Source organism: Schistocerca serialis, chromosome 2, assembly GCF_023864345.2.
Source record: "Schistocerca serialis cubense isolate TAMUIC-IGC-003099 chromosome 2, iqSchSeri2.2, whole genome shotgun sequence".
In the NCBI taxonomy this organism is placed as follows: Eukaryota; Metazoa; Arthropoda; class Insecta; order Orthoptera; family Acrididae; genus Schistocerca; species Schistocerca serialis.
Window position 1 is genome coordinate 488,134,821 of NC_064639.1, and position 25,713 is coordinate 488,160,533.

Below are 25,713 nucleotides of genomic sequence, written 5' to 3' on the forward strand. Positions count from 1 at the left end.
TGCGGCAGTTCGGAACAGTGGGCAGTTCTGGACAGTACGGAAGAGTCGCGAGAGAGATTTGCAGTGTGGAGCCGTTTGCGCGTGGTCGCGATAGATAGAAATACTTGATAGAAATACTTCGGAGTGCGGACTTGTGAACTTGCGAGATTTCCGAGGTTTCTACAGAGAAGACGTAATGTTTCCAGAATGAGATTTTCACTCTGCAGCGGAGTGTGCGCTGATACGAAACTATCTAGCAGATTAAAAACTGTGTGCCGGACCGAGACTCGAACACGGGACCTTTGCCTTCCGCGGGCAAGCGCTCTACAACTGAGCTACCCAAGCACGACTCACGCCCCGTCCTCACAGCTTTACTTCTGCCAGTACCTCATCTCCTACCTTCCAAACTAGAGCGCTTGCCCGCGAAAGGCAAAGGTCCCGAGTTCGAGTCTCGGTCCGGCACACAGTTTTAATCTGCTAGATAGTTTCAAGACGTAATGTGCTTTTAATAGTGAATATCTCGCGAGCTATGTTGTTGTTGTTCATAACTAATTACGTGCAATAGGAATCTATTGTTTCCCTGTGATTCAGCTTATATTTTATTTAGTTGATGGACCATCGACACCAATAAGTGTTTTACAGAAATATACCGCATTCTCAGACGTACTTTTACTATCGTACTCATCATTTAAAGTCGTTAAGATAGTACCTGCAGATTTTATTTAATTGCAATTTTTCATTTATAAATTTCTATATTAATTCGCAATTGCCGAGTGATAAGAACCTTCGACCATTCGATTCATGTGTGTATCCATATTGTATACCATAGACTCACCAGTGTTTGGCTTGTAATGCGGCAACTACGTATCCCAGCCCCTAGACAACGAAACCAGCCAAAACCTTGAATATTTCAACTGAGTCTGAGGGTATGTAGTTGAGGGCCCCATTCATTTTTGTTTGAAAGCCTGTAGCATGCTGATGCACGCATACCGACAAAGACTGTGCACGCCCATGTCTCTGCTGCATTTGCGACTGCAACCAACAGCTTAAAACGTGGCAGATGGCAAAAAGCCCAGTTTCTGTCATTACGTGCTGCTACAAGTGGAGTCGACGTTTAATTTTTTTTCATTTAAACAGTTAGTATTACACAGTTAATCTAATTTTTCCGAAATTCCCAAAATTAAAGCTAAGATCATCATTTTTTACACTTGGCCAGATGAAAGAGTAAAAATCAATTTGGAAAGTGTTCACAGTTCTTTCTTGTTTTTGTTGCACTATGATTTTAGTTTTCTGACGTTTCATCAACAATACTTATGATTTTTGTATATAAAGATACCGAAACAATATCAAGATAAAAACCATTATATATTAGCAAACGTTGGTTATAAAAAAACTTGTAGTGAGTAAGTTATTAACATCCTGTCGCCTCAAAATCTTCGTCATTCAGCGAGTTTTAGATCTGAGGACTAACATACATTTCAACTTTGAACTTATGGAAACATCTCTGCAAGGTATTTGAAAATATTTGCTGCATATCTTCGTGTAGGCGTCTGGTTTAAAATTCTTGCCTTTCAAAATAAGGATCCAAACACTTGTTCCTATTTCACCAGTGGATTACTGTAACCAGTTTTGAGGTTGAATAAAAGCGAGCTGTGAAGTTGAAGGGGAAAAAAGAACAATACCTTGCACGTCTTTTTACTAGGTAGATATATAATTACGCTTATTATTCGATTCCTAATACTTTCGATACAACCAACTACTCTCAAACAAAGTGTTTCACATCTGCTTGATTAAGATATAACTTTTTAGCTTCAACCTGTTAATTCACTAACAGTCTCGAAACATGCGTTCGCAATTTTTTGTATCTTTAAACAATGTTACCCGTGGAATGAAACTTTACTTCCTCTCAGATAGAGGGCTGCTATAAATATTCATTCGTTTTCAAAACAATATTTTCCAGTGTTACATGTACAAATGTGGCTGATGGGTCATTCCGTGTGAAGTGTCCTAGTTTATAACATGCTCCCATCTCGACTATCTTAAATTGTGATGAAATTTGTACAGTCTGTACCTGAGGAACCTGCATGAACTTCTGTAAGGTTTTATGTTCACCTGTAACTTGGCTGAGGTACTAGAGCCATTTTTGTGAAAACTACTTTTTCGGAGACCAAAAAGTCACGAAGAAATCTTGAAGTTTGGAATGCCACTGTTCTGGGCACAGTGGCACAACTTTCTGAGCTCAACACACAAATGATACAAGTAAAGCTCAGAAAGCAATACTTTTGGCACAATCTCAGTTCAAAGTGGGCGACAAATCATGTCACAACAAATTTGTTCCATGGTTTAACAAGGCATAAATAGTGAGGAAAGGTCACTAGGTACCTGGTCTTTAGCCAAACCACTGTCTGTCCGGCTGTTAGATATTTCACAAATTAGGGCCTAACTTGTGTGTTTAATTACTGTGCTACCATCCGTGAAATTGATAAAAAAATGAGTGTACCAAATTATAATCGTATAGAAAGTCCTGTATCTGAAAATGGACACCTACTACACTACATTAACTCCAGTCAATAAAGCACATTTCATTTTGTTACCAATACTTCTTTGCATTTAAGTCCCTCTGGGTAAGGTGCAAAAATTTCGCCTATAATATGAAATTTTGTTGATTAAATACTCATTGTGTTGTGTTTTGGTGATAAATAAAAATTTAAACATATTTGTCTGGTTTTATTTTGTTTTGCTTTAGAGCGCAAAAAACAACTGAGGTCACACACGTACACGTCCAAGTCAAAAGTATAGAACACGAAAACAGGAGTTAAAAACGACTATAGGTCAGTCCCAGTTGACATAATAGAAGAAATCTAAAGACAGGTACATGGAAAAAGGGCTCAGAAAAATACCATTCAGAAACGGAGGTCCAAAACTAAAAATTAAGTGGTCTTCGCCATATTGCTTTGGCGGATAAAAAGTAAATCGCAGTCGACAGCCCGCGCGTGACTTGCTAAAACGACAGATAAATCAGACGGCAAACCCAAGCGGGAATGTGGACTGTTACAAAATAGGCATTCCATCAGGAAGTGGTGGACAGTTAAAACTTGGGCGCAATGTGTACAGAGTTGTGTGGTAACGCCACTTAGCAAATGAAGATGGCTAAAAAGGCAGTGGCCAATACGCAGCAGAGTTAAAATAACCTTATCCCGGCGGGAGGGAAGAAGAGGAGGTCGTCCAAGCTGCTGGGAGAGGCTTCATAAGCCGAAGCTTATTCCCGTGAAGGGAGGGCCATCGGCGATGCCAAAGGGACACCACCTCCTGACAGACAGCAACGTAGAGTTCATCGGAGGGAATATAGGTACTCGCTGGCTGAGGTACAAGAACTGCAGCCTTGGCAGCAACGTCAGTAGCCTCGTTTCCTGGCAGACCGGTATGACCAGGGACCCACAGAAACATCACACTGGCTCCACCAAGAGTGAGAAAGTGACTGTTTTCCTGGACCCGCTGCACTAAGGGATGGGCGGTGTAGAGCGCACATAGACTGTGAAGGGCACGGAGTGAGTCTGAGCAGAGGACACAATTGGAAAGGCTGTGTCGCCGGATGTACTCCATGGCCTGATACAAGGCGAAGAGCTCGGCTGTAAATACTGAGGAGTGTGCCGGAAACCGATATCGAAAGACACGGGTGCCAATGACGAAGGCACACCCGACCCCACCGTCAGTCCGAGTGCCGTCAGTGTATACAAAGGTACTCTCGCGAAGTTCCTTGCGATGGTCGTCAAACTGAAGGCGATAGACCGAGGCTAGAGTTTTGTCCTTAGGAAGCGAATGAAGGCCAAGGTTGACATGGACCGCTTCGCGAAACCAAGGTGGTGAAGGGTTCACACCCACCGGGAAAGTTGCAGGTGGTGTAAAGGTAATCCGCCGTAGCAATTGCCGAAATCGGACTTCAGGAGGTAACAGAGAAGAGGGACGAGACCCAAACTGACAATCAAAGGATGGGTGGCCACGCATGGAAGACAAACGGCATGCATACCTGCTGAGGCGAAAGTCACGGCGGTAGGACAGCAGCTTCAGCATACAGACTCTCAACCGGGCTGATGTAAAAGGTGCCCGTTGCCAAACGGATGCCATGACGGTGGATAGTGTTGAGACGGTGTTAGGAGGATGGGCGTGCAGACGCATAAATAGAGCACCCCTAGTCGGATTTCGAAAGGACAAGTGACTGGTAGAAACGGAAGAGGGTGGTTTGATCGGCACTCCAGGAAGTACCATTGAGGACACGTGGGACATGGAGGGACCGCGTACAGCGGGCTGCCAGGTAAGCTGCACGGGAGGACCAAGAGTGTTTCCTATCGACCGTGAGCCCCAGGAATTTCGTAATTTCAACGAACGGAAGAGCAACAGGCTCAAGATGTTGGGGTGGTGGGAGAAACCATTTGCGCCGCCGGAAATTCATAAAACGGTTTTGTCAGTGGAAAACCGAAAGCCATTGTCGATGTTCCAGGACTAAAGACGATCAAGACTGCGCTGAAGACGCCGCCCAGTGAGACAAGTCCGTGGAAAACTGCAATAGATGTCAAAATCGTCAACAAAAAGGAAGACTGAGATGGCTGGCGGGAGACAGGCCATTATAGAACGGCGACAGCAAAGAGGACGACGCTCAGCACGGAACCCTAGGGCACACCATTTTCCTGGATAACGGTGTCCGACAGAGCAGAACCAACAAGCACCTTCAAAACTCGGTCTTGTAAAAATGTCCGAAGAAAACAGAGCAGGCGCCCATGGAAGCCCCACGTGTAAAATGTACAGAGAATACCAGTTCTCCAGCAGGTGTCTTAGGTCTTCTCCTAATCGAAAAAACACGGCCACAGTCTGGGATTCGCAGAAAACCATTCATGACATGGGTGGAAAAACTAACGAGATGCTGAACTGCAGAACTCCGCGCTCGAAATCCACACTGTGCATTCGTTAGTATACGGTGAGATTCGAGCCACCACACCAGCCGGGCATGAATCATACGTTCCATAACTTTGCAAACGCAGCTGGTAAAAGAGATGGGGCGGTAGCCAGAAAAAAAGGTTTTTGTCTTTACCGAGCTTAGATATGAGTGCGTCGGAGGTTGGCCCACACGAAAGAGGAAGATGTGGAACTATTAAAAGAACTAGTGAATGAAATCCAGCTAGCTCTTTTGCTATGCCGAAGAACTCTACGACACTTTGCACGCATCTGTTTATAATGAATGCAGTTTTTCACCGTAGGGTTGTGGTTAAAAACGCGGAGAGCACGTCTACGTGCAGAATTGCGTCGTGGCATGCCTCAGTCCACCAAGGGACTGGGTCACGACGTATTAAAGAGGAAGTGCAGGGGATGGAACTTTCTGCAGCAGTAAGGATAACATTTGTGAGATGTTATATCTGGTACCTGTGAGGTACTCGTGGTCTAGGGGTAGCTTCTTTGATTCATAATCAAAACGTCTTCGATCCCGGGTTCGATCCCCGCCACTGCCTAAATTTTGATAAATAATCAGCATTGGCGGCCGAAGACTTCCGGCATAAGAAGTCAGCCTCATTCTGCCAACGGCCTTGTCAAAGAGGGCGGAGGAGCGGATAGAGGTTCAGGGCACACTCTTGTCCTACGGGTGGGAAACTGCCCATAAAAGCGGAAGAATCAGCAATGATCAACGACTTGAGGCAATGGAAACCACTGTATTAAAGGCACGTAACGTGTATCCACAGGACATGTGGCCTGTAATTCAAGTGTCATGATGATCTCTCCATTGGCAAAAGATTCCGGAATAGTCCCCCATTCGGATCTCCGGGAGGGGACTGCCAAGGGGGAGGTCACTATGAGAAAAAGAGTGAATAATCAACGAAAGGATAACGTTCTACGAGTCGGGGCGTGGAATGTCAGAAGCTTGAACGTGGTAGGGAAACTAGAAAATCTGAAAAGGGAAATGCAAAGGCTCAATCTAGATATAGTAGGGGTCAGTGAAGTGATGTGGAAGGAAGACAAGGATTTCTGGTCAGATGAGTATCGGGTAATATCAACAGCAGCAGAAAATGGTATAACAGGTGTAGGATTCGTTATGAATAGGAAGGTAGGGCAGAGCGTGTGTTACTGTGAACAGTTCAGTGACCGGGTTGTTCTAATCAGAATCGACAGCAGACCGACACCGACAACGATAGTTCAGGTATACATGCCGACGTCGCAAGCTGAAGATGAACAGATAGAGAAAGTGTATGAGGATATTGAAAGGGTAGTGCAGTATGTAAAGGGGGACGAAAATCTAATACTCATGGGCGACTGGAATCCAGTTGTAGGGGAAGGAGTAGAAGAAAAGGTTACAGGAGAATATGGGCTTGGGACAAGGAAAGAAAGAGGAGAAAGACTAATTGAGTTCTGTAACAAGTTTCAGCTAGTAATAGCGAATACCCTGTTCAAGAATCACAAGAGGAGGAGGTATACTTGGAAAAGGCCGGGAGATACGGGAAGATTTCAATTAGATTACATCATGGTCAGACAGAGATTCCGAAATCAGATACTGGATTGTAAGGCGTACCCAGGAGCAGATATAGACTCAGATCACAATATAGTAGTGATGAAGAGTAGGCTGAAGTTCAAGACATTAGTCAGGAAGAATCAATACGCAAAGAAGTGGGATACGGAAGTACTACGGAATGACGAAATACGTTTGAAGTTCTCTAACGCTATAGATACAGCAATAAGGAACAGCGCAGTAGGCAGTACAGTTGAAGAGGAATGGACATCTCTAAAAAGGGCCATCACAGAAGTTGGGAAGGAAAGCATAGGTACAAAGAAGGTAGCTGCGAAGAAACCATGGGTAACAGAAGAAATACTTCAGTTGATTGATGAAAGGGGGAAGTACGAGGGCAGTTCAATAAGTAATGCAACACTTTTTTTTTCTGAAACAGGGGTTGTTTTATTCAGCATTGAAATACACCAGGTTATTCCCCAATCTTTTAGCTACACAACACTATTTTTCAACGTAATCTCCATTCAATGCTACGGCCTTACGCCACCTTGAAATGAGGGCCTGTATGCCTGCACGGTACCATTCCACTGGTCGATGTCGGAGCCAACGTCGTACTGCATCAATAACTTCTTCATCATCCGCGTAGTGCCTCCCACGGATTGCGTCCTTCATTGGGCCAAACATATGGAAATCCGACGGTGCGAGATCGGGGCCTTAGGGTGCATGAGAAAGAACAGTCCACTGAAGTTTTGTGAGCTCCTCTCGGGTGCGAAGACTTGTGTGAGGTCTTGCGTTGTCATGAAGAAGGAGAAGTTCGTTCAGATTTTTGTGCCTACGAACACGCTGAAGTCGTTTCTTCAATTTCTGAAGAGTAGCACAATACACTTCAGAGTTGATCGTTTGACCATGGGGAAGGACATCGAACAGAATAACCCCTTCAGCGTTCCAGAAGACTGTAACCATAACTTTACCGGCTGAGGGTATGGCTTTAAACTTTTTCTTGGTAGGGGAGTGGGTGTGGCGCCATTCCATTGATTGCCGTTTTGTTTCAGGTTCGAAGTGATGAACCCATGTTTCATCGCTTGTAACAATCTTTGACAAGAAATTGTGACCCTCAGCCACATGACGAGCAAGCAATTCCGCACAGATGGTTCTCCTTTGCTCTTTATGATGTTCGGTTAGACAACGAGGGACCCAGCGGGAACAAACCTTTGAATATCCCAACTGGTGAACAATTGTGACAGCACTACCAACAGAGATGTCAAGTTGAGCACTGAGTTGTTTGATGGTGATCCGTCGATCATCTCGAACGAGTGTGTTCGCACGCTACGCCATTGCAGGAGTCACAGCTGTGCACGGCCGGCCCGCACGCGGGAGATCAGACAGTCTTGCTTGACCTTGCGGCGATGATGACACACGCTTTGCCCAACGACTCACCGTGCTTTTGTCCACTGCCAGATCACCGTAGACATTCTGCAAGCGCCTATGAATATCTGAGATGCACTGGTTTTCCGCCAAAAGAAACTCGATCACTGCCCGTTGTTTGCAACGCACATCCGTTACAGACGCCATTTTAACAGCTCCGTACAGCGCTGCCATCTGTCGGAAGTCAATGAAACTATACGAGACGAAGCGGGAATGTTTGAAAATATTCCACAAGAAATTTCCGGTTTTTTCAACCAAAATTGGTCGAGAAAAAAAATGTGTTGCATTACTTATTGAACTGCCCTCGTACAAATATGTTCCGGGAAAATCAGGAATACAGAAATACAAGTCGCTGAGGAATGAAATAAATAGGAAGTGCAGGGAAGCTAAGACGAAATGGCTGCAGGAAAAATGTGAAGACATGGAAAAGATATGATTGTCGGAAGGACAGACTCAGCATACAGGAAAGTCAAAACAACCTTTGGTGACATTAAAAGCAACGGTGGTAACATTAAGAGTGCAACGGGAATTCCACTGTTAAATGCAGAGGAGAGAGCAGATAGGTGGAAAGAATACATTGAAAGCCTCTATGAGGGTGAAGATTTGTCTGATGCGATAGAAGAAGAAACAGGAGTCGATTTAGAAGAGATAGGGGATGCAGTATTAGAATTGTAATTTAAAAGAGCTTTGGAGGACTTACGGTCAAATAAGGCAGAAGGGATAGATAACATTCCATCAGAATTTCTAAAATCATTGGGGAAAGTGGCAACAAAACGACTATTCACGTTGGTGTGTAGAATATATAAGTCTGGCGATATACCATCTGACTTTCGGAAAAGCAACATCCACACAATTCCGAAGACGGCAAGAGCTGACAAGTGTGAGAATTATCGCACGATCAGCTTAACAGCTCATGCATCGAAGCTGCTTACAAGAATAATATACAGAAGAATGGAAAAGAAAATTGAGAATGCGCTAGGTGACGATCAGTTTGGCTTTAGGAAAAGTAAAGGGACGAGAGAGGCAATTCTGACGTTACGGCTAATAATGGAAGCAAAGCTAAAGAAAAATCAAGACACTTTCATAGGATTTGTCGACCTGGAAAATCGTTCGACAATATAAAATGGTGCAAGCTGTTCGAGATTCTCAAAAAAAATTGGGGGTAATCTATAGGGAGAGACGGGTCTTATACAATATGTGCAACAACGAAGAGGGAATAATAAGAGTGGACGATCAAGAACGAAGTGCTCGTATTAAGAAGGGTGTAAGACAAGGCTGTAGCGTTTCTTCCTTACTCTTCAATCTGTACATCGAGGAAGCAATGATGGAAATAAAAGAAAGGTTCAGGAGTGGAATTAAAATACAAGGTGAAAGGATATCAATGATACGACTCGCTGATGACATTGCTATCCTGAGTGAAAGTGAAGAAGAATTCAATGATCTGCTGAACGGAATGAACAGTCTAATGAGTACACAGTATGGTTTGAGAGTAAATCGCAGAAAGACGAAGGTAATGAGAAGTAGTAGAAATGAGAACAGCGAGAAACTTAACATCAGGATTGATGGTCACAAAGTCAATGAAGTTAAGGAATTCTGCTACCTAGGCAGTAAAATAACCAATGACGGACGGAGCAAGGAGGACATCAAAAGCAGACTCGCTATGGCAAAAAAGGCATTTCTGGCCAAGAAAAGTCTACTAATATCAAATACCGGCCTTAATTTGAGGAAGAAATTTCTGAGGATGTACGTCTGGAGTACAGCATCGTATGGTAGTGAAACATGGACTGTGGGAAAACCGGAACAGAAGAGAATCGAAGCATTTGAGATGTGGTGCTATAGACGAATGTTGAAAATTAGGTTGACTGATAAGGTAAGGAATGAGGAGGTTCTACGCAGAATCGGAGAGGAAACGAATATGTGGGAAACACTGATAAGGAGAAGGGACAGGATGATAGGACATCTGCTAAGACATGAAGGAATGACTTCCATGGTACTAGAGGGAGCGACGGCTAGCACAGTCCATAAGGAAATTCCGGTTTCATACTTCTACACCTGGTTTTGTGTGTGTGTGTGTGTGTGTGTGTGTGTGTGTGTGTGTGTGTGTGTGTGTGTGTGTGTGTGTGTCCCTTAGCGTATGTTAGATTAAGTAGTGTGTAAGCCTATGGACCGATGACGTCAGCAGTTTGGTCCCACAGAAACTTACCACAAATTTCTATATACTTCACATTTCCGCCATGAAATAACATTACCCTTTAAAAATGTCATGAACGAACTTTTGCGTATGTGATCCGCTACTTCAAAAATCTTATTAGTGTTTCCTAGCAGTTACTAAGTGTGAACAACTAATAGGACATACCTGTATGGCAGCAGGTAGCTCCTTCTCCCCTGATGAGAGATGTGACGCATCGTGACATTAACAAGACGAGACACCCGAGGCCTCGGGAGCCATCTTAATCCCCCAAGGACATTATTTAGAGCATAGCTCGACGCTCGCACTTCTCACTCGGTGGCGTCCTAAATGTGAATCAACAGGGCTGAGATCAGGTGGTCTGAGTGTGCGACACAGAAACACTTTAGTTCGTGGCGTGTACTTCAAGCCATTCTAACAATTTGGGAGCGATCGAGTGTTCCTCGTCTTGGTGAGAGTACAGAGCATTGAGAGGTTCTATAGGTGAATAAACGGATGTCTATGGGCAAACAATACGTCACGTTTCCTCCGTTCATGAAAGACGTTGGTAAACGTATCATGGACCCCATTTCATTCCCCGTGTGTAAAAACTGGAGTGCATTCATCACCTACCAGTACGGTGCCCTGTTCTCAAGTAGAGTGCATCCCCTCGTGTACAATGCTATCGTTGATTTGTCGATTTGTGTGTTCCACCCACTGGTTCTCTAAATACACTATCCGGTCAAAAGTAACCGAACACCCCTGCGTAATTTTGAACTGACCAGAGTCGGACCCACCAGTGTAAAATGAGGCGGTGATTTTTTTTGTTTTAGGGCGCAAAACTGCTATGGTCATTAGCGCCCGGTCTGTGACTTATGAGAAGTTAAAGAAACGAAAATGGAAACCAGCAGCAATGGGAACGAAACTCAAAAAATTGGAGAAACTAAAAGCAGATGGAAAGCTTAAAAAAACACTACAGAAAGGGGTTGGTTGTCCCCAAAAAGAGCTTCAAATGACTGACGTCATCTCACTGGCACTAATAAACTCGAGAACGCGATCGGCTGAGTGCGTGTCATCTGCTAAAATGGACGATATTTCAGGCGACAGCTGTAGACGGGCGCGTAACGGAGTAAAATAGGGGCACTCAAGTAAAAGGTGTCTTACCGTCCACAGCTGAGAGCAGTGGGGACAAAGTGGGGGAGGATCGCCGCTTAAAAGATGTCGATGGCTAAAAAGACAGTGCCCTATCCGGAGTCTAGTTAAAATTACCTCCTCCCGACGACGCGTTCGGGAGGAAGAGGTCCAAGCACGGGGAAGAGCTCTCATGTCCCGCAATTTATTATGGGGAAGTGTCGACCAATGAGCATGCCATAAAAGAACAACACGACGACATAAAACACTCCGTAGATTGTCGAAGGGAATCATGCGAATAGCTGGCCGAAGAACAGAGACTGCAGCGTTGGCCGCTATATCAGCCGCCTCATTTCCACAGATACCAACGTGTCCTGGGATCCAGAGGAACGTCACCGAGACGCCCCCCAAGTGGAGCAAGTGGAGGCAGTCCTGAACCCGGTGGACCAGAGGGTGGACAGTGTACAGAGCTTGGAGACTGAGGAGAGAGCTGAGAGAATATGAACAGATAACATACTGTATCCGCTGATGGCGACGGATGTATTGGACAGCCTGGAAAACAGCGTAAAGCTCCGCAGTATAAACCGAACATGGTCGGGAAGCCGAAATCGATTTGGGGTGTCGCCAACAATATAGGCACTCCCTACACCAAACGATGTTTTTGAGCCGTCAGTGTAAATAAATGTGGCTTCCTTCATTTGTGCACATAGAGCAGAAAATGCCCGACAATAAACAAGTGAAGGGGTACCATCCTTGGGAAACTGACAAAGGTTACGGAGCAGGCAGGTCCGGGGACGGAGCCAAGGCGGTGCTATAACCCAAGTTGTCAAGAAAGTTTTAGGAACCCGGAAGGAAAGAGAATGGAGCAGTTGACGGAAGTGGATTCCCGGTGGTACTAGGGAGGAAGGGCGCCCTGCATACCCTAAATCCAAGGAGGCGTCAAAAAAAAAAAAAAAAAAAAAAAAAAAAATGTCATGGGCCCGATTAGCAGGCATGGAATACAGATGGCTAGCGTAACGACTTAGAAGGACAGCTCGCCGATTGGACAGCGGAGGTTCAGCATTCTCAGCATAAAGGCTTTCCACAGGGCTGGTGTAAAAAGCTCCAGACACTAAACGTAATCCACGGTGGTGGATAGAGTCGAGACGCCGAAGAATAGACGGCCGAGCAGAGGAGTAAACTATGCTGCCATAGTTCAATTTCGAGCGCACTAAGGCGCGATAGAGGCGGAGAAGGACCACTCGGTCCGCTCCCCAGGAGGTACCATTCAGGACACGGAGGGTGTTGAGGGATCGCAGACAGCGAGCCGAAAGACAGGAAACGTGGGAGGACCAGCGCAGTTTTCTGTCAAACATAAGACCCAAGAATTTAGCGACGTCCGAAAACGGAAGGTTGACAGGTCCTAGATGTAAGGAAGGTGGAAGAAACTCCGTACGACGCCAAAAATTAACACAAACGGTCTTACTGGGAGAAAAGCGGAAGCCTGTTTCGATGCTCCTAGAGTGGAGGCGATCGAGACAGCGTTTAAGACGTCGTTCAAGAAGGCTGGTCCGTTGAGAGCTGTAGTAGATCGCAAAATCGTCCACAAAGTGGGAGCCCGAGACATCAGGAAGGAGACAATCCATAATTGGATTTATGGCAATGGCAAACAGTACAACACTTAACACGGAGCCCTGGGGTACCCCGTTTTCTTGGGAGAAAGTACGGGAGAGACTAGTGTTCACCCGCACTTTAAATGTGCGCTCTGCCATAAATTCGCAAAGAAAAAGGGGCAACCGACCGCGAACGTCCCAAGAGAACAGTGTGCGGAGGATGCCTGTCCTCCAACAGGTATCGTATGCTCTCTCCAGATCAAAAAATATTGCTACTGTTTGGCGTTTCCGGAGAAAATTGTTCATGTTATAAGTGGAGAGAGCAACAAGATGGTCAACTGCAGAACGATGCTTTCGGAAACCGCATTGGGCAGGTGTTAAAAGACTGCGGAACTCCAACCACCAAGCTAAACGGCAATTCACCATACGCTCCAAAACCTTACAGAGAAATGGGGCGATAGCTAGAGGGGAGATGTTTGTCCTTTCCAGATTTCGGAACAGGAACGACGATAGCTTCCCGCCATCGTCTGGGAAAAGTACTGTCGGTCCAAATTCGATTATAAAGGCCGAAGGAGGTAACGCAGACTATGGGTTGATAAATGCAGCAACACTTGGACGTGGATACCATCCGGTTCTGGGGCGGAGGAGCGAGAAGAAGAGAGTGCATGTTGGAGTTCCCGCATGGAGAAAACAGTATTGTAGCTTTCGCGATTTTGAGAGGAGAACGGAAGAGGTCGCACTTCCGCTGCACGTTTCTTCGGGAGAAACGCTGGCGGGTAATTTGAAGAGCTCGAAATCTCAGCAAAGTGTTGACCCAATGAGTTAGCAATTGCGACGGTGTCCACTAATGTATCATGCCCGACAGTGAGCCCAGAGACCGGGGAGAAACTAGGCACGCCTGATAACCGTCGAATCCGACTCCAAACTTCCGAGGAGGGAGTGAAGGTGTTAAATGAGCTAGTAAAGAAGTCCCAGCTTGCCTTCTTGCTATCGCGGATGACGCGACGACACCGCGCACGGAACTGCTTATAGCGGATACAGTTGGCCAATGTAGGATGGTGTCTGAAAATGCGAAGAACATGTCGCCGCTTACGTATTGCGTCACGGCATGCCTCGTTCCACCAAGGAACTGGGGAGCGCCGGGGCAATTCGGAGGTGCGAGGTATTGAACGTTCCGCAGCTGTAAGAATAACGTCTATAATATGAGTGACCTCATCGTCGACGCTAGGAAAGTGACGGTCATCGAATGTCGCTAGAGACAAAAAAGTGTCCAGTCGGCTTGGGTAAACTTCCAGCGTCTCGGGCGCATATATGGCAGTTGTGGCTGCAATGGAAGGACACATGGAAAGTGGTCACTCGAGTGTGTATCAGCAAGGGCGAACCATTCGAAGCGCCGACCTAGCGGAACAGTACCGACCGAAAGGTCCAAATGAGAGAAATTTCTCGTGGAAGCAGACAAAAATGTAGGGTCCCCACTGTTGAGGCAAAGAAGATCCGCTTGGTGGAATACGTCTAGCAATAGTGAGCCACGCGGACAAGGATGAGGAGATCCCCAAAGCGGGTGGTGGGCATTGAAGTCCCCAACCAGCAAATAGGGGGGTGGAAGCTGACCAGGAAGATGAAAGAGATCAGCTCGTGCCATTGATGTGGACGATGGAATGTATACAGTACAAAGAGAGGTGTATCCAGAAAGGGAAAGACGGACAGCAACTGCTTGGAAGGAAGTGTTTAAGGGGATTGGGTGATAATGGAGAGTATTATGGAGAAGAATCATGAGTCCTCCATGTGCTGGAGTGCCTTCAACAGAGGGGAGATCAAATCGGACTGACTGAAAATGGGGGGAAGACAAAGCGGTCGTGGGGACGCAGCTTTGTTTCCTGAAGACAGAAGATGACCGGCGAGTAGGATCGTAAGAGGATCGACAATTCATCCCGATTGGCTCGAATGCCACGGATATTCCAATCGATAATGGACATAGGGTGGACAGAAAATGGAATAACGTGACCAAGGTTGCCGTCAACTCAACGACTGCTCAGAGCTTGCGACCGACAGCGTGGAACGGCACTCAGCCGAAGGCAAAAGATCCTGATCCATAGGTTGTTCAGGAGCAGCTCCTGCCAGCAGCGATCGGCCGGTTGATCGGCCACCAGCAGTGCGCCTCGGCGACACAGAAGACGGCCGAGGGCGGTTACCGCCGGGTGGTGCTGTAGATGAGACACACCGTGGCGGAGAAGGAGAGGAACTGGGTTTCTTATTAGACTTCTTGGAAACATGACGTTTAGATGAAGGAGGAACCGTTGGATGTGAAGTTGGGGTACGTAAAAAATCTTCACGAGTATGCTCTTTTTTGGAAGTCCGGGTGTCTGACTTTTGGGATCGAGATTTAGCAGAACCCGATGAAGGGTGAGCCATAGATTGAGCAGGCGAAAGTGGGGAGGTTGAACGGGCGATCTTTGCACTGGCCGATCTGACGACCGAGTCACTAAAGGTGAGATCACAAGTCTACGTGGCCGCCTCCTTTGTTGGCCGAGGAGAGAAAAGGACAGTGCTGTATTTTCCTGTCTGAGGCACAGTGGACTTTCGACTTGCGGAAAATTTTCGAGCAGCAAAGGTCGACACCTTTTCCTTCACTCTGATTTCCTGAATGAACTTTTCGTCTTTAAAAATGGGGCAATCTCGAGAGGAAGCAGCGTGGTCACCCATACAGTTGATGCAACGAGGGGATGGAAGTGGACAAGCACCCTCATGGGCATCCTTGCCACACGTAACACATTTGGCCGGGTTGGAACAGGACTGGCTGGTATGATTGAACCGCTGGCACCAATGGCAACGCGTAGGGTTTGGGATGTAGGGGCGAACGGAAATTATCTCATAGCCCGCTTTTATTTTCGATGGGAGTTGAACTCTGTCAAATGTCAAGAAAACAGTACGGGTTGGAACGATGTTCGTGTCAACCCTTTTCATAACTCTATGAACAGCCGTTATGCCCTTGTCAGACAGGTAGTGTTGAATTTCCTCGTCAGACAATCCGTCGAGGGAGCGTGTATAAACTACTCCACGTGAGGAATTTAAAGTGTGGTGCGCTTCCACCCGGACAGGGAAGGTGTGGAGCAGTGACGTAAGCAGCAATTTTTGTGCCTGGAGGGCACTGACTGTTTCTAACAACAAGGTGCCATTTCGTAATCTGGATCAAGATTTTACAGGACCTGCAATTGCGTCGACACCTTTCTGAATAATGAAAGGGTTGACCGTGGAGAAGTCGTGACCTCCGTCAGACCGAGAAACAACAAGGAACTGTGGCAACGATGGAAGAACTGTCTGTGGCTGAGACTCAGTGAACTTACGCTTGTGAGCAGACATAGTGGAAGATGAGGAAACCATTGCGGAAGAATCCCCCATGATTACCGGCGTCTCCAATGGCGCGCTCCTCCCTTCTGGGGGCCCTCTCTGAGGGCACTCCCGCCTTAGGTGATTGTTCACACCTCAGGTCACACCTCCCGAGAAACGGACGGAGGGACCAATCGGCACTTTTGGAAGGTATCAGCTCAGGTAATCACCCCTCCCTGGGCCTGGCCGTTACCAGGGGGTATGTACGTGTCCTACCTGTCTACCCGGGGCGGGGAATTACGCGTTACCCCGTCACCGGCTACGCACGAAAATGCGTGGGTCGGCCTTCAGACACGCACAGGGAGGAAGAAAGAGAAAGGGAAAAACAAAGAAAGGGAAAGGAAAGAAGAGAGGTCTCAAACGCCGCAGCGGAGAAAAGGGTAAAGAGAAGAGGTAAGGAAAAGAGAAGGACAAAGGAAGGATGAAGACATGCAAGCAGAGAAGGCGAAGAATGCGTTACATTTATGAGCATCCGTCTCCAGACGTAGGCACAAACCATACTCCCAGAGGGGGAGAAAGGGAAGGAAAGAGCCAGAGGTGAGGGGAGGAGGGGCAAAGATGGGAGATAGGGAAGGATGCGGGAAAGGAAGGTATGCATCCCGGAAAGGAAGGAGGGCCACATTAGCTCGGGGTCCCGTGCTCGCTATGCACGTATCCACAAAAGAGTTGTGGACCCCCTGGAGGGGGGGGGGGGGGCAGTGATTGTGTTTCAGCGGAGAAATAGTAATATTAGAGTATTTTGTCAGGATAGCTCAGTGATTTCGAATGTGGACTAGACATTGGATGTCCACAGAATAACAAATCCATCAAGGATATTTCAACACTTCCAAAAATGCCGAAGCCTACTGATGGTGATGTGTTTGTGAAATAGAAACGTGAAGGAACAACCACAATTAAAACAAGTACGTGCATACCTCATGTACAGACGGAGAAGGAGCGTCGAGCATAGCGGAGGGTTGTTGGGAAGGAAAAAAAAAAAACCTCATGATGTTAGCAGAATGAATCACTCCTGAGTTAGAAAGTGCTACCAGCAGTCCAATGACTGTGCGTGAGGAGCTACAAAGGATAGGGAACAATGGTCGAGCAGTTTCTCATAAGCCACACATTTCTGGAATCACTTAGGGGTGCTTGAGGTGGTCTAAGGACCGACGTCCCCGGACAATGAATGATTAGAAACGAGAGTATTGGAGCGATCAGTCACGCTATATCAAGTGGCAATCTGATGGAAGGGTTTGAGTTGGCAAGTACAGAGAGGACGTTATCTACTACTATGTGTAGTACTAACAGTGAAATACGGAGGACATGGTGCTACGGTATGGGAATGTATCTCGTTGTCAGGATGTGATCGCCTTACTGCGCTTAAGAAAACTCAAAATGCTGAAGGATATGAACACATTTTTCAGCATTGTGTACTGTGCACAATACAGGAAGGGTACAGAAACGGTGACTGACTGTATCAGCATGAGAAAGCACCTGTCAAAGCAGCGTCTCTGAGGCAATGGTTCGTGGACAGTAACACTCCCTGAAACGGAATGTCCTTCCCAGAATCCTGAATTAAACCCTGTGGGACACATTTGGGATGACAAAGCGCCAACTTCGCTGTAGACCCCAGCGTTCAACGCCACCATCATCTTTGGTTTCAGCTTCTGAGGAGGAGAAGGCTGGGACCCCTCCAAGGACATTGAGACTCCTCAGAGTATAAGCCATTATGAAGGGGAAGGGTGAACACAACCCACATTAATGTAAGTAACAGTTGGGTGGATACTTATGATCAGATAGTGTACTTGCAAATAAACTTTATGTATCTTGACTGTTAGTACCACATAAAGTTGTAAAAATACAAGGGGCGTTCAGCAAGTAATGCAACACACTTTTTTCCTCAGCCACTTTCGTTTGAAAAATACGGAATTTGTTGTGGAGCATCGTGAAATATTCCCGGTTTAGTGCCTATAGTTTCATGTAGTTCTGATTGGTGGTGGCTCTATACGCGGCCTTCAAAATGGCGCCTGTAACGGAGGTGTGTTCCAAGCACAGCTGTCACTGAGTTTGCTTTGGCGGAAAACCAGAGCACCGCAGATAATATTCGTAGGCGCTTGCAGAAGGTTTACGGAGACTTGGGCGTTAACAAGAGCAGATGAGTCGTTCGGCGAGGCGTCTGTCACCATCGCAACAGGGTAGCGCAAACCTATGCGGCCTTCCGCATGCCGGCCTGACGTACAGAGCTGTGGCCCCCGCAATGTTGGGACGTGCGGAAATACTCATTCGAGGTGACTGACGGATCACAGTCAAACAATGAAGGATGTCCTCCACTGGAAGAAATATGTGGATGATGTGGAGGTTATGATGCAGCAAGACGTTGGCTCCGACGTCGAGCAGTAGAGTGGTATCGTGCAGGCATACAGGCCGTCCCAGTAAGGTAGCGTAATGCCATCCCATTGGGCGCAGATCATGTTGAAAAGTAGGGTTATGTGGTCAAAAGAGAGGGGAATAATATTGTGTACTGGAATAGTGCTTTAATAACAAAAAAGTGTGTTGCATTACTTACTGAGCGCCCGTCATACCTTTTGGACACATTGTACACTGACATTGCGTTCACGAAAACGTGTGCTTCGGGCAGCGGAGAGGACACGTACCGTCTAGCGGCTGCTCGTAGAGGTGGTGGTGCCTGGCCGGCGCCGGCTGGTGGTTGAGGTCCAGCGGGTGCAGCCAAGGACCGCCGCCGCGCCGGCTGCTCGCCGACGAGCTGTTGGTCGAGCCAGACTCGCGGCACTCCAGACCCGACACCCACGGGTTCCTGCCAAACCAACAACACGGCTGCTGCCTCACACCTCGCATGTAATGTCGCAAGACTACACTAAGGCAGTAAGCACGCTGCGAACGTGAAGAGAGTACACATCAGACATACACAGCGAGGTATTCCTCCACACACACACACACACACACACACACACACACACACACACACACAAAGTTTTGCATCGCCTCGCTTCCGAGAGCTCCGGGACCTGTACAGAAAATTGGAATAGTGATCAACATAAAGATAATTTCCGCCCTTTTTATTGCCCATGAAAACCACACATTGCATATTGTACCACCGTACAGCGAGACCTTCAGAGATGGTGGTCCAGATTGCTGTACACACCGGTATCTCTAGTACCCAGTAGCACTTCCTCTTGCATTGATGCATGCCTGTATTCGTCGAGGCATACAAGTTCATCAAAGCACTGTTGGTCCACATTGTCCCACTCCTCAATGGCGGTTCCGCGTAGATCCATCAGAGTGGTTAGTGGGTCACGTCGTCCATAAAAAGCCCTTTTCAATGTATCCCAGGCATGTTCCGTAGCGTTCATGTCTGGAGAACATGCTAGCCCCCCTAGTCGAGCGATGTCGTTATTCTGAAGGAAGTCATTCACAACACGTGCACGATGGGGGGGGGGGGGGGGCGGGAATTGTCGTAATGAAGAGTAATGCCTCGCCAAAATGCTGCCGATATGGTTGCACTACCGGTTGGAGAATGGCATTCACGTATCGTATAGCCGTTACAGCGACTTCCATGACCACCAGCGGTGTACGTCGGCCCCACATAATGCCACCCTAAAACAGCAGGAAACCACCTTGCTGCACTCGCTGGACAGTGTGTCTAAGGCGTTCAGCCTGATCGGGTTGCCTCCAGACACGTCTCCGACGATTATCTGGTCGAAGGCATATACGACACTCATCGGTGAAGAGAACGTGATGCCAATCCTGAGCGGTCCATTCGGCATGTTGGGCCCATCTGTACTGCGCTGCATGGTGTCGTAGTTGCAAAGATGGACCTCGCCATGGAGGTCGGGAGTAAAGTTGCGCATCATGCATCCTAATGCGCACAGTTTGAGTCGTAACACGACGTCCTGTAGCTGCACGAAAAGCATTATTCAGCTTGGTGGCGTTGCTGTCAGGGTTCCTCCGCGCCATAATCTGTAGGTAGCGGTCATCCACTGCAGTAGTAGTCCTTAGGCGGCCTGAGCGGGGCATGTCATCGACAGTTTTTTGTCTCTGTATCCCCTCCATGTTCGAACAACATGGCTTTGGTTCACTCTGACACGCCTGGGCACTTCCCTTGTTCAGAGCCCTTCCTGGGACAAAGTAACAATGCGGACGCGATCGAATCGCGGTATTGACCGTCTAGGCATGGTTGAACTACAGACAACGCGAGTCGTGTACCTCCTTCCTGGTGGAATGACTGGAACAGATTGGCTGTAGGACCCCCTCCGTCTAATAGGCGCTGCTCATGCATGGTTGTTTACATCTTTGGGCGGGTTTAGTGACATCTCTGAACAGTCGAAGGAACTGTGTCTGTGATACAATATCCACTGTCAACGTCTATCTTCAGGAGTTCTGGGAACCGGGGTGACGTGAAATTTTTTTTGATATGTGTATATATTGCCGATTTAACAGCCAAGCTTAGAGCTGCAAATTATTGGCTACGGAGAAGCTGAGGCATATCGGTGGGGGTCAGCGCACGAAAATACAGGTGTTGGACAAAAATATGGAAACGCCGTGAGAAATGCATGCTTGAACTGTTATATCTGATCGCGAACGCACCTGTGCTATGTCCTCAATACATTGCAGGCGCCACTCGTGGTCAGAACAGCGTTCTATGTTGTTGGGAGTGCATTACTCTGGAGCTAAGTAAATTCGAACGTGAGCAAATTTTAGATGCTCCTATGGTGGGTGAGTATAAATAATGAGGGCCCACAAATTTTTGGATTCAGCTAATTTTGAGAATGTGAAGTTAGTTACATTTACTGTATAGCAGTTATGCATATCGAGAATACAACAACAACAACAACAACAACAACAACAACAACAACAACTACTACTACTACTACTACTACTACTACTACTACTACAATAACATGTATAACTTATCAGACAAAAGAAAGAACTGTTTTGTGGAAATTTTTTGTTTGTTCATAATTAAGTACAGTTTAGGGCAATAACGAAATAATGTGTAAGCTTTCCAAACTCTCCAATTCGCATTTTTGTGTAAGTGGGAGTCTTCGTGCTTTTCGATTTTTTTTTAACGAATGTACGAGTACCCTAACGGATGTATTAGTTCACCAATTTACTTCCGGGCGGAGAATCAGTTATTCTTACGCCGCACTCAGACGACCACTTGTGCGAACTGTACACTCTCTTGTTAAATACTCGCATGTAGTCACGCGTATCAGATTTCGTCGCTCTCTCAACCAAATGATCTGTTCTCGGAAGCCCTTGCTCCTTTGCGGCTAACTTTAACTGGTAACTTACTTTTCTGTTCCCAGAATGAGATTTTCACTCTGCAGCGGAGTGTGCGCTGATATCTAACTTCCTGGCAGATTAAAGCTGTGTGCCGGACAGACACACTAACTCGGGAAATTTGCCTTTCGCGGGCAAGTGCTATACCGGCTGGACTACAAAAACACGACTCACGACCCGTCCTCATCACAGCTTTACTTTTCTGTTGGCATTTAAAATAGATTCAACAGGGTTTAGACTGAACATGAAAGCCGATTCCCGCTCGGTAAATAACCAACTCCAAACACCAAGTACCGTTTGTGGAAATGATTAATGTCAACTAGTAATGTCTACAAACATGGTCGCTTGATTCGAAAACAAATGTGGCACTAGTCCACAAGGGCCTAAAGCACACCGCCGTCGACCCCCACATTTAAGTGGATATCAGGGAAACCAGCGATATAGCTTTTTGTGAATTTTCATATATACAATGTGGGTCTCACAGTAAGAACAACAGATTTCGCAATTATGAATAAATGCTACAATCTCACAATCGACGGTGATGTGCTTTAGGCCCTTATCATTCTTAGCACCTCAAGTGGATTATTGCATGATAAAAGTTCATACTTAATATACTACAACACATTCAGAAACCCACAAAATAGTTTTGCTGTCAGTACAACTTAAACACATACTGACTTCTGATCTAATTTTCCTACAGTATGTAGTGAATAAATTATCACATCTGAGGAGTGCACTATCATCTAGCATGATTTATGCCGAGCGAATGGGAATAAAAGTCTGCCGCAGTGTGCTACCACCTAGTTGAATGACAAGGGCTAGCTGTGCACACCGTGAAGTGTACACGTTGTTTATCAGATCCGTATGTATTTGGCCCATAAGGCAATTACGTCACGCGAGTTGCGCAAGCGCAAAAGCTCCTTAAAAACGTGCACAACTTTAGGTGTGTTCGCGACCCTGATCCCAAAGTTCCACAGAGTCAGTGGAGCAGTAGTGCGGTAGATGTAAGTGCCGTGTCCTTCAGACTGCAGCACCTATGTTCCGTTTAACAGCACTCGAAGAAAAATAAGCAATAAATCCGCAAGACGTCGAAAGCTGGAGTGTTCACACAGCAGCCGCCACTGCCCGTAACCGAAGTAGCCCAAGTGTTCGATGTTTCAAGAGGCCGACGAAATGTGTGTCCAATGACCGAGATTGACTGTCATTGAAGAGGATTTTGACGAATAATAATAAGACGACGACGACTTCTGCAAAAGTCACTGCAGAAATCAATGTCGCACTCGCAAACCCTGTTAGCACCAGGACACAAAGGGAGGTGAGTAAGAAAGGAGTTTTTGGGGGCGATCTGGAATTCCAAAACCGCTCTTCAGTGACGCAGATGCCAGTAACAGAAAAACGTGCTGAACCCATAATCCCTGTACTATGGAGCAATGGAAGAATGTCATTTGGTCGGATGACTGTTGCTGCCACTCTTTCGAAGTTCTGGCCAAGTCTGCGGCCCAAGAGCGAAACATGGCGGGGGTTCGGTGGTGATTTTGGCAGCCATATCGTGGTATTCCATGGGCTCCATGGTTACTCTGCAAGGTCGCATTACGTCCAAGGATTATGTGACCATTTTGGATGTTCAGGTTCATCCCATGGTAAAATTGTTCCCCAATGGCGACACTGTGTTCCAAGTCGACGTAGCTCCTGTTCACAAATCTCGCATCATCCACGGCTGGTTTTGTGAGCACGAGGATGGACTGTCACGTCTGCTCTCGCCACCGGTCACCAGGTCTCAATGTTACTGAGCCTGTGTGGTCCACTTTTGAGAGAAGGGTGTGTGGTCGCTACACAGCTCCATCATCACTACGTGAACTTGCCACCATTTTGGATTAAGAATGGTATAGGATTCCTTTGAAAACCGTAAACAAACTGTATCCTTTACGAAACTGTTTCGGATGCCAACTGGTTTCCTACACTGTATTAGACATAGTAATGCGTTTTGTTTTTGGTGTTTTTGGGTTGGGTTATTTGGGCGCTGATATGGAGTACCTGGCAGTAGGTGGCAGCACAAAGCATCCAGTATGAGAAAGTACGTTTTTGGGGTGTCCGGATACTTCTGATCACATAGTGTATGTCTTGCAACCAAGCAAGTTTAACAAATATTTAGAGGCAATAATTTGCGAAACAGGTGGCGTAACCTTCAGTTGCTTAGAATATACTTGCTTGCTGACGTCGGCATAAAGTACGTTTTAAACAGATTCTTTCTTGTGTTTTATGAACTTAATTTTCTAATTAATAACAACGGCACAATGTGAGACTGAAAACAGCACAGTATGAATGGGTAACATTTTCATCCAACGATGTTACATTTCCGGACACTTTAGCAGAACGGGCCGTACTAAAAATTACGCGTTTTGGATAGCTCCTTAATGCGATGTACAGGTATCAGGTACCAAGGACCCGTGGTCAAGGGGTAGCGTCTTTGATTCATAATCAAAAACGTCTTCGGTCCCGGGTTCGATACCCGCCTCTGCCTAAATTTTGATAAATAATCAGCATTGGCGGCCGAAGACTTCCGGCATAAGAAGTCAGCCTCATTCTGCCAACGGCCTTGTCAAAGAGGGCGGAGGAGCGGATAGAGGTTCAGGGCACTCTTGTCCTAGGGGTGGGAAACTGCCCATAAAGGCGGAAGAATCAGCAATGATCAACGACATCATGATGCAGAACCCAATGGAAAACACTGCATTAAAGACACGTAACGTGTATCCACAGGACATGTGGCCTGTAATTGAAGAAGTGTCATGATGATCTCTCCATTGGCAAAAGATTCCGGAATAGTCCCCCATTCGGATCTCCGGGAGGGGACTGCCAAGGGGGAGGTCACTATGAGAAAAAGAGTGAATAATCAACGAAAGGATAACGTTCTACGAGTCGGGGCGTGGAATGTCAGAAGCTTGAACGTGGTAGGGAAACTAGAAAATCTGAAAAGGGAAATGCAAAGGCTCAATCTAGATATAGTAGGGGTCAGTGAAGTGATGTGGAAGGAAGACAAGGATTTCTGGTCAGATGAGTATCGGGTAATATCAACAGCAGCAGAAAATGGTGTAACAGGTGTAGGATTCGTTATGAATAGGAAGGTAGGGCAGAGGGTGTGTTACTGTGAACAGTTCAGTGACCGGGTTGTTCTAATCAGAATCGACAGCAGACCAACATCGACAACGATAGTTCAGGTATACATGCCGACGTCGCAAGCTGAAGATGAACAGATAGAGAAAGTGTATGAGGATATTGAAAGGGTAATGCAGTATGTAAAGGGGGACGAAAATCTAATACTCATGGGCGACTGGAATCCAGTTGTAGGGGAAGGAGTAGAAGAAAAGGTTACAGGAGAATATGGGCTTGGGACAAGGAATGAAATAGGAGAAAGACTAATTGAGTTCTGTAACAAGTTTCAGCTAGTAATAGCGAATGCCCTGTTCAAGAATCACAAGAGGAGGAGGTATACTTGGAAAAGGCCGGGACATACGGGAAGATTTCAATTACATTACATCACGGTCAGATAGAGATTCCGAAATCAGATACTGGATTGTAAGGCGTACCCAGGAGCAGATATAGACTCAGATCACAATATAGTAGTGATGAAGAGTAGGCTGAAGTTCAAGACATTAGTCAGGAAGAATCAATACGCAAAGAAGTGGGATACGGAAGTACTACGGAATGACGAGATACGTTTGAAGTTCTCTAACGCTATAGATACAGCAATAAGGAATAGCGCAGTAGGCAGTAAAGTTGAAGAGGAATGGACATCTCTAAAAAGGGCCATCACAGAAGTTGGGAAGGAAAGCATAGGTACAAAGAAGGTAGCTGCGAAGAAACCATGGGTAACAGAAGAAATACTTCAGTTGATTGATGAAAGGGGGAAGTACAAACATGTTCCGGGAAAATCAAGAATACAGAAATAAAAGTCGCTGAGGAATGAAATAAATGGGAAGTGCAGGGAAGCTAAGACGAAATGGCTGCAAGAAAAATGTGAAGTCATCGAAAAAGATATGATTGTCGGAAGGACAGACTCAGCATACAGGAAAGTCAAAACAACCTTTGGTGACATTAAAAGCAACGGTGGTAACATTAAGAGTGCAGCGGGAATTCCACTGTTAAATGCAGATGAGAGGGCAGATAGGTGGAAAGAATACATTGAAAGCCTCTATGAGGGTGAAGATTTGTCTGATGTCATAGAAGAAGAAACAGGAGTCGATTTAGAAGAGATAGGGGATGCAGTA

General features: G+C 46.4%; 1 protein-coding gene across 1 annotated transcript in view; it reads right to left on the minus strand.

The window, feature by feature from the left end:
* Positions 1-25,713, minus strand: part of LOC126456113 (uncharacterized) — a 605,540-nt gene that overhangs the window by 42,688 nt on the left and 537,139 nt on the right. The window contains exon 4 of the mRNA XM_050091867.1: positions 18,802-18,962. Coding sequence (XP_049947824.1) covers positions 18,802-18,962 — 161 coding nt within the window. The remainder of the gene's footprint in view (positions 1-18,801; positions 18,963-25,713) is intronic.